At 48.7% G+C, this 10,332-nt stretch overlaps 1 protein-coding gene across 1 annotated transcript; it reads right to left on the bottom strand.

Annotated features, from left to right (window-relative positions):
* Nucleotides 1-9,156: 9,156 nt before the first annotated feature.
* LOC119272950 lies at nt 9,157-9,972 on the bottom strand. The gene has a single exon (XM_037554289.1). The coding sequence runs from the start codon at nt 9,970-9,972 to the stop codon at nt 9,157-9,159; it is 816 nt and encodes a 271-aa protein (XP_037410186.1).
* Between the last annotated feature and the right edge of the window lie 360 nt (nt 9,973-10,332).

Here is a 10,332-nt window from a genome sequence, read left to right as displayed (position 1 = left end):
TATGGCATAGTAAGGTATAATGGGTGGTGATTTCGTCGGTTGAGATATATTTGATATACATGTCATGCAGGGAACTCATAAGCCTCCTGAGTCAGCCATAGATCGAGTCTTGTTCTGGTAACCCCCATACTTGTTTCATACTGCCACTGGTCCCTACCGTAGGTGGGGTATGGTTCAGTAAGTTGTTAACCCTTGTCTTGGCACACACCGTACAGAGAGGCCATGGTGGAAGATACCGGTTGTAGCCGGTAGGCATGCCACCTGGTCCGGGGGCATGGGTGTATCCGGTTGGGACCGAGAGGGGGGCACCCCTTAGAGCGCGCGATAGAAATTTGATCCCATGCTACGCGAGGTTGTAGCCTCCCCACTTAGAGTTTTGCTTAATAGGTGTCATGGGTGATTCCAGACACAAGTAAAAGCTGGTGTGTGCAAGTCAGGTGTGTTTCAATTAAAAGACCGTAGACGGAATTAGTCCGATGGACTAAAGGAATCCGTTACTCGTGGGTAAAGAGTACACTCTCTGCAGAGATATTAAACCTATTCGAATAGCCGTGTCCATGGTTAAGGATTACAGTCTGGGATGGGTCAAGTGTCGGTCTTAGTGTCGGTCTTCGGAGGAGAAACCACTAAACTCGAATATTGATGATGACATGTGATATATGATGGTTATGATTGTTATCATTATGGACTAACCGTTTGCATTGTTTGAAATAATGAATATCCCTGGGACGGTACCACCTCCTGGATATTCACTATGATTATAAGCCCTTTATGCGGCGTCGCTCAGACGCCCGACTGTGGCATGTTCGTTATTTCATTTTCATATAAGCCCTTTATGTGGCGTCGCTAAGATGCCCGACTGTGGCATGCTTGTTATTTTATTTACTTTATAAGCCCCTTACGTGGTGTCGCTAAGACGCCCGACTGAGGCATGCTCACTTTTACTATCCTTTCGAGACGTCGCTTCAGACATCCGATCGGTGCATTTTATTTCTATTCTGTCATTGCATATTCCGGTTACATATAAATAACCTGCTTGCGTGCATCAAGATTTTATTTATGACTGACGATATGATCATAGAATATTTCAGTGTATGTTGATCAATTATATTATACCTGTGTTCTTAATGTTTGCGAGTACATTCAAAGTACTCACTGGCTTGTCCCTGGCTATTGTCTTGGCCAGATTGCTTGCTTGGAGAGGAGCGTTGCGATGACAGCCTCGGAACCTAAGCAATGGTGATAGTAGCCTCGCGAAGATAGGAGTTAACCTGGTCAGCTGTTCCTGTGGGAAATGGAGTCCCATAGACCGTGGTGAACCACAAACCGCTTCCGCCATCGACCACTAGAAACCAATTGTTGTACTCACAGACCCGAATGGTCTTGTACTACACATTTTGTACTTTTGCTTGGAATTTCTGTAACAAGTCGGTGCCTCATCAGCTAACAGTAATCCTGGGGATGGTGAGCACAACGGCCCTTTTCTGGAAATTAGAGCCCGGAAAACCGGTCGTGACACAGACTGGGCAGGGTGTGCTGATGACAGAAGGTCCACAGGTGGTTTTGCTGTGTTTCTGGGAACAAATCTTGTATCATGGAGTGCAAGAAAACATGCCACTGTTTCTAGGTCCAGTACAGAAGCTGAGTATAAAGCTTTGGCTAATGCTACAGCTAAGGTGATGTGGATACAGACTCTGTTATATGAGCTTGGGATCAAGGCTCCACAAGCTGCAAGGTTATGGTGTGATAATATTGGTGCAACCTATCTCTCAGCCAATCCTGTTTTCCATGCACGAACTAAACATATTGAAGTTGATTTTCACTTTGTCAGAGAAAGAGTAGCTCGCAAGCTACTTGATATTCGGTTTATACCAACTGGTGATCAACTTGCTGATGGCTTCACAAAACCTCTTACTACAGGAAGGTTGAATGACTTCAAGAACAATCTTAACCTTGGTAAAGTTCAATCGGTTCAAATTGAGGGGGAATGTTAGAATATACGTTGTGTAGAGATAGGAGAATAGTTGAGCAGTTTAAATCTTTGTAATCTTATCTCCTATATAATACAATGCAGCCCAGACGAAGGGTTCTACGCTTCCCAACTCTTCTCACACGGACATGGCTAGCGGCTGTGATCTCTGCACTGCTCACCTGTGCTGGCATGTTTGGTATCCTTCTGAACCTGAACAAATTTTTATTCGCGGCCAAAATCATGTTTGATAAATGGTACACCACAACATCTATTCATTTTTGGATACTTTCTGTTTGGGTACAGTCTTGCAATGGATCTTCTTAAGACTTTTATTGCCAACTTGCAACAAGTACATCATATGCATGTGATGTCAATTATCTCCCCTACGTCTGGCGGCTAGGGTTTCTCTCCTCTTAGGCGACTCCCCTCGTCTCTGAGTCTTACCCGGAAACTCCAGCACCGATCGATCCTGGTTCATGTCCGCCCTTGCCCCCTACTCTCGTTGTCTCTGCACCGCGATAGCAACGGTGATGGCGTCCCCCTCCGACGCCCACTCCGCCACGGGCGGCAGCGGCGCCGCCGCGGCTGCACGTTCGGATCTAGGTGACTTTCTGGAATAGTTGGATCTAAACGACGATGATTTTGCCGATGTGGAGATCGATGAGGATGATCCCGAGATTCAAGAGAGCGTCCACTGGCTTGCCCTGGCTAGGGTTCATACTAGCAGGAACTTTAGCCCATCAACCTTCTACAAGGATATGAGGGCGGCATGGAACTCTGCTCAGGAAATAAGATTTAGGCCAGTTGGCCCTAATCGATTCGTCGTCCAAGAATCTTGCTTGGGGGATTGGGAGCGCTTGATGAAGCAAGGTCCCTGGCTCTTCCGCAACATGGCGGTGCTCTTATGCCCATATGATGGCTTCAGCAAGGCGGAGGAGGTGGAATTCTTCCACATCCCCATATGGTTGCAGATTCACAAGCTTCCAGACCCTTATTGCAAACAAAACATCATGGAGAAGCTGATGAAAGATGCTGGAGAAATCATGGAGATGCGTTTGAACGGAAACACCCGTGGTGACTATGTTAGGGTTCGGGTGTGGCATGATATCCGTAATCCCCTCACAAAGTGCGTCAGCATTGTTCGCGCTAAGGAGCGCCAGGTTTATCTAGTTAGATATGAGAAACTTGCTAGGTTTTGTAAGTTTTGCGGACTGATTGGTCATGATCACAAAGAGTGCGGTCTGGGCATCCATGAGGAGAAGGATCTCAAGTTTGGAGACTGGATCTATGCAGATGCTCCCAATAAACTCAGACAAGAGGATCAGAATACTAAAGCTAATGGATCCGAGCCTATGAAGGCTAATGATAAGGCGCCAGGTAGATCAGAACCTCAATATGCTCCATATGATGTCGAAGTGTTGGACACAGCAACGAGCCCGGTCAAGAAAACAAGTGACAGAACGGATGGCGTTCTTGTTCCAAAAAGGAGGCTGAACTTGGAGGAGGCCGGGAAGGTACTGGGAGACATTCCTGGCGTCCCCAAGACGGTGCTGGCCATAACTGATGGTAAGGAGATTGATCCGATGGGGGTTGCCTCACCCACCGGTAGTAACTCAAGCAGCAAGAGGTTGAAAGTGAATACGGACAGTGATAACAATGAGATATCGGCAGCCTCCCTCGAGGAGGACCGCCGGACGCAATGAATATTCTATCATGGAACTGCCGGGGGGGAACCGCCAAACAGTTCGTGAGGTTTTGGCCCTCTCAAAAGCCAATAACCCCAAGCTAGTCTTTCTCTGTGAGACTAGGCAAGAAGCAGCTAAAGTGGAGAAGTTGAAGTGGAGATTAGGCCTAAAAGGCTTTCATGGTGTTAGCAGTGATGGACGAAGTGGTGGTCTTGCTTTGTTCTAGGAGGAGACGCTGTCAGTGACAGTGCTCAAATCGTGTAACAGATTTATTGATATTCGAGTTTATGATGCGGGTTCCAGCACAACTTGGAGACGAACCTTTGTCTATGGTGAACCGCGTGTGGAAAATCGTCAGCGTATGTGGGATCATCTTTGTCGTCTGAGGGCAATCCCATAAGAACCTTGGGTGGTGTGTGGCGACTTCAATGAAGCCTTATGGCAGCATGAACATCTCTCAAGAACGACTAGATCGGAGTCTCAAATGGAATTGTTTAGAGATTGCTTGGTAACGTGTGAGCTACAAGACCTAGGGTTCTCGGGGCTTCCCTATACATACAATAATGGCCAGGAAGGCCATCGCAATGTCCAGGTGTGTCTTGACAGGGCTTGTGCTGATGAGGCATTGCGGGATCTTTTTCCAGCGGCTCGAGTTGTGCACTTAGCTACCTCGTGCTCGGACCATAGCCCGCTCTTGATAAACCTCGAGGGGGTGCAGGAGCAGGGGCGCAAGCCGACAATATCGAGGTATGAGATCATGTGGGAGCATGATGTCAAGCTCCCTTCGATCATCTCTGAGGCGTGGGCTAGGCATAGGCCAGCTGGTGACTTGGGATCAATTGCCATCTCACTGAAATAGGTCATGGGAGATTTGAAGCAATGGAGCAAAGCTACTTTCGGGAATGTGTTGAAAGAGATCGAACGGTTGAGGAGCCAACTGTCTGACCTGCAGCTTTCAGGGGCGGACCGAGCTCAACTTCGATCTAAAAATGAATGAACTAGATGAATTGTTGTACCAGGAGGAGATGTTGTGGCTTCAACGGTCTCGTATCACGTGGTTGAAGGAGGGGGAACGTAACACTAAATATCTTCACCGTCGGGCAGTATGGTGGGCGAGGCGAAACCTTATACAGAGACTTAGGAAAGCCGATGGTTCGTGGTGCGTGGCGCCGTCGGAGATGGAAATGATGGCAAGCTCATACTTTAAAGAGGTTTTTACTAAGGATCCTACATTGGATCCGACCGAGGTACTGGATACTATCACCCCTAAAGTCTCGATGGAGATGAATGAGGCTTTATGCAGAGCGTACACGGAGGAGGAAATATCCAATGCGCTGTTTCAGATTGGCCCGTTGAAAGCCCCGGGATGTGATGGTTTTCCGGCCAGGTTTTACCAACGGAACTGGGATACTCTTAAGGTGGAAATCGTGGCAGCGGTGTAGGAGTTCTTTACCAGTGGTGTCATGCCGGATGGTGTTAATGACATGACCATTGTGCTAATTCCCAAAGTGCCACATCCACGAGAGCTCAAGGATTTTAGACCCATTAGCTTATGCAATGTGGTGTATAAAATTGTCTCCAAGGCATGGTAAATAGGCTTCGGCCGCTTTTGGATGAGCTCATTTAAGAGAATCAGAGTGCCTTCATCCCCGGGAGGCTTATTTCTGATAACTCCATAATCTCATTTGAATGTATTCATCACATCCAAAACGCTAGACCTAATTCTCCGCCGTTGTGTGCTTACAAACTGGATCTGTTAAAGGCATATGATCGTGTTGACTGGAACTTCTTGGAGAGGGCTCTGTCCAAGTGGGGTTTCTGTGATGATTGGATATCCCGTGTGATGGCGTGCGTTACATCTGTGACGTACTCTATGAAATTCAATGGCAAGTTATTGGAGCCCTTCTCCCCCTCAAGAGGGCTCCGCCAAGGTGACCCCTTATCACCCTTTCTCTTCCTCTTTGTGGCTGATACCCTGTCTGCCCTGTTACATAAATCAATGAGAGAAGATGGCCTACAAGGGGTTAAGATATGCAGGTCTGCTCCGGTTATTTCACATCTTTTGTTTGCGGATGACTCACTCCTATTTTTTTCAAGCCTCGGAACAGCAAGCTAACTTGGTTAAGATTGTGTTGAACACATATTCGGCGGCGACTGGACAATTAATTAACCCGTCGAAGTGCTCCATCCTCTTTTCAGAAAACTGCTTGCCATCTGTGGTACATGAGGTTAAGTCGGTCTTGGAGATAACCCAGGAAGTTTTTGAGCCTAAGTACTTGGGCCTCCCGGTCCCGGAAGGATGATAACATAAAGGAAACTTTGAAACCATCCAGGATCGGTTACGTAAGAAACTTATTGATTGGAGCGAACAATACGTGTCCTTTGGGAATAAGGAGATTTTGATCAAGGCGGTCGCACAGGCTATACCTACTTATGTTATGAGTGTCTTTAAGTTACCTGCATCAGTATGTGATGAGCTGACCCGTATGATCCGCCAGTATTGGTGGGGCGTTGAGAATGGGAAGAAGAAGATGGCATGGATGAGTTGGGACAAGTTGCGACTACCGAAACCTATGGGTGGCATGGGGTTTAAGGATATGAGGGCTTTAAATCAAGCTTTACTGGCCAAGCAAGCTTGGCGATTGTTAGATTCGCCGGATAGCCTGTGTGCACGACTCATGAAAGCTCGATACTACCCGACTGGACAGTTGTTGGATACTTCGTTCTCTGGCAATGGTTCTTCAGTTTGGAAGGGTATACTACATGGTCTTGACCTGCTGAAGCAAGGTGTTATTTGGAGGGTCGGCAATGGAGCTAACATACGCACATGGAGAGACCCCTGGATTCCCCGGCCGTCGACGTTTCGCCCTATCACCCCAAAAGGAAACTGTCGACTGAACCGGGTGGCCGATTTCATTGATGAGAACGGTGCTTGGCGAGTTGATCGTCTTCGGGAGTTTTTGTGGCCGATGGACGTGGACTACATATTAAAGATCAGGGCTTCACCGCGGAACCGCGACGATTTCGTATCCTGGTACCCGGAGAAGTCTGGACTATTCTCCGTAAGGAGCGCATATAAGCTGGCCACATGCGATCACAACATCACTTTTGCCAATGGATCGTCGAGCACAAACCCAGCTGGAGATCGCGTGATATGGAACTGTATCTGGGTGGCTAACGTGCCCCAGAAAATGAAGATTAATGCTTGGAGAGTGGCGACCGGTACGCTAGCAACACAACAATGCAAAAATCGGAGGCATTTGGCGACCAGATCCCTATGTCCTCTTTGTGGGGTTGAGGAGGAGTCTACATTTCATGCTTTGGTTGCTTGCACGCATGCAAGAACATTGTGGATCAACATGCGTCGGAGGTGGCCTTTGCCGGAGGATGGCGTTCTGGTTGATAACGGACAGGAATGGCTCATGTCACTTCTCAGCGTATGCTCAAAGGCAGTTGCAGACATGGTAATCTTGTTGATTTGGAGGATTTGGCAAGTTCGGAATGATATATATCATGGCAAGGAAGCACCCCCAATGCTGGCCTCCGTTGAATTCTTGGACGGCTACTACAAATCTATCAACTTGGCAGGCAAATTTACTGTGGAGGAGATTGCCAAAGGTAAGATGCCCTCGGCAGCCCCGGTGGCACCGCGCCAAAAAGGGGTGGCAACTGCCCTGCCATGGCCGGCACCACCGCGAGGGCCTGTGGGCCTGTCCGTCAATGGCTCCTTCCAGGCTGAAGACGGCTCTGCGGCGGTTGGGATGACACTTAGGAACCATGAGGGGGTCATCCTCTTTGCAGCTTACAGATATGTTTTTCACTGCAATGATCCTCTGGAGGCGGAACTACATGCGATGATGCAAGGTATGGCATTGGCCATTGAGCACTCCGAGGCCCCGGTGGTTCTTCAATCAGATTCATCCGAAACTTTATCATGTCTGGCTACGGATGCTCTCCAACGGTCAGCGTATGGCCAGCTAGTGATGAAGATCAAGCACTTATCTAGTATTAGGGAGTTTGTTCCTCAGAAACTTAGTCGTGTTCAGAATAGAGTTGCTGATCGTCTGGCAAACTATAGCCGTACGGAGCATGCCACTGCTGTGTGGCTAGGCTCGATCCCTCCTTGCATTGAGGATGTATGGCCTCTCGACTGTAACTCTATAAATTTGCAATAAAACTCCCTTTACCCTCGCAAAAAAATATATGCATGTGATGTCTCCGTGCTTGTATTTTTTTTCTCTTTCAGTTCCTGGCAACTTGTAATTTCTTAGTGTTCCCTTATCTTTGATAGTGGAACCCAGAGAAATTGTTTGCTTTGTATGAAAAGAAAATCCTGTAGTTTCTTGTTCTTCTTATCGGATTTTAACACTGGTTCGTGTTCAGTGAAAAGCGGATTCGAACCACTTTATCGTCAGGTACAGAGTGCAGAAGAACCTAAGGTATATGCATCTTATTACAAAGATGGACGGATTGAGTCGCCCTATCTCATTCTTCCATGATGCCATTTCGATTTTTAGTTTCAGTAGCAGTAGTTTCCTGTTGAAGAAGTACACCTGCCATTAAGGTTTCTTGTGCAGGCTATCAATTGCTAGTTAGTTGGAACCCTTATATCTAACTATTATAGTCATACTATCTAACAACTTCCCTATCTTTTGTCAAACTATCACGGTGCTTAATATAGACGCCAATGGATCTAGTATATCCAACAGTTCTGGGCGATCCGGGCTGGACATTGGAAGGCGTTGCTGTTGAAGATCCTGGTTGTCCTTGTGATGTTATGAGATGATTGGTGCGGATATGGTCATAACTGTTATTTGTCGGTCGCTGATTTGATCACTTTTCGGGGGTTTTTTTTTTTTTTGCCTCGTTTGGTATAGCTTTGTCCTATATGACTTTGCTATTTCCAACGTGTTTTTTTATTTGCATGTGTGAGTTGGGTATTGGCTGTGTGCATCCTAACTATGCAGAGGCCGGGTGTTTGTATCACCTTGATGCTTCATTTTGAGTCAATAAAATCCACCCTTTGTCGAAAAATATGCCCTCTTTCTTTGTTTCTTTTGTTCTCTTTGGCTTTGATGGAGTAACTTGGGCACCCTGCCTGAAGATGTTTCTATTGATATATGCTGTGCCACCAGGAGAACAGCTGAAACAGTGCATCGGAGATTATTTCCATCAAAAGTCCAGGTTCACTGAAGTTGATATGTTCACTGAGGATGATCAGGAGGCGTGCGAGTGATAATTTTTCTGCGGGACAACGGATGAACTAGTCGATCTTCTGATCAGCTGGTGCTGGTGTGTTCCTGATACCAATGTTACTCATGTTCTTGTTAGTTCGTTTTCTCACTTCACATCGTTCGTTTCAAGTGATACTTATTCTTGTAGTAGATCTCAAAGGCAATTGCCAGAGTCATCACCAGGGAGTGGGCCTTATTATACTTGAAGTTGCTTTTGCTAGCCATGGGTCATGGCCAAGGACACGATGGCGTACGTTGATCTGTTCTAACTCCTCAATTGTGGTAGTCTCTTGAGCAACAACTCGGCCTTGCCGCGCGCCCTGGTCGGGCAGATGCCGTCGACGCAGCCGAGCACCAGCTCCTCGACGGAGAGGAGCTTCAGGCCGCGGCACGAGGCGGCGAGCAGCTTGACGACGGCGAAGGGGGTCTGGTTCTCCAGCACGAGCAGGTCGAGCTTGATCTCGTCGGCGTACTGCGCCAAGGCCGTGTACAGTATGAATCGCTCCCTGGTGACCTCCGAGCGGCCGGCCTTGCCGAACATGAGGCTGAAGACGAGCACGAAGCTGCTGTCCAGGAGGAGCATCTTCACGAACTTGTCCTCGTCCCGGAGCCAATCCGCGCCGACCGCGTCGGCGTCGTCGGCGAACTCATCGCGGAAGCAGCCGCGCGCCGCCCCGAGCGCCGCGACGTACTGCTCGACGTCGAGCCCGCACTGGTCCTGCAGGTACCGCAGGAACGGCAGCTTGGCCTCGTCGTCGAAGGCGAGGCCACGGTCGCCGCGGTGGTACGGGCCGATGGCCACCGCGCGCACCGCGTGTAGCGCCTTCAGGTCGGCGCGCCGGGAGCGCGGCCGGAGGATGGTGGGCGCGCGCTCGCCGAGGTACCACAGCGTCGGCGTTCGGCCGATGAGGTCGTTCAGGACGGCGGCGCTCCGTGACGCCGACGTCAGCTCCCGCAGCCATTCCGTGTGGATCTCGCCGCCGCCGCCGCCGCCGCTCTGATTGATGCCGGTGGTTGGACTTGGAGCGATGTCAATGAGGTGGCCATCGTTTCCGATGCTCAGCTCATAGGTTGCGCTCATTGTGAATTTTTGGTTGGGTCATCGCTCCGTGTTCATCTGGAGAATTATGGTATCTAAACCTGACTTGGAGAATTTCACAGAAACAGCCGTGCAGCATCCACACTGAACATTCTTGGACCAACCAGAACCAGGCCGTCAATTTGGCGGGTCATGGACGTGGTCCTCGACAGGAGACACCACTGTCCATCATGTGCACTAACCTCCAAATTGCTGTGTTAAAAGAAAAACCCTCCAAATTGCTTTGTAGCAATGCATGTCCTATAACACACACTAATAACGAAAATGTTATCTGGCTGACGTTCCCTGTGAGGCCAACCCCAGCGAATGCCCCTTCACCGTCGCACGCATCTTGACGCACGT

The sequence above is a fragment of the Triticum dicoccoides genome, chromosome 3A (genome assembly GCF_002162155.2).
Source record: "Triticum dicoccoides isolate Atlit2015 ecotype Zavitan chromosome 3A, WEW_v2.0, whole genome shotgun sequence".
In the NCBI taxonomy this organism is placed as follows: Eukaryota; Viridiplantae; Streptophyta; class Magnoliopsida; order Poales; family Poaceae; genus Triticum; species Triticum dicoccoides.
The sequence above is the reverse complement of the archived record's forward strand: the minus strand, read 5'-3'. Positions and strand labels throughout refer to the sequence as shown.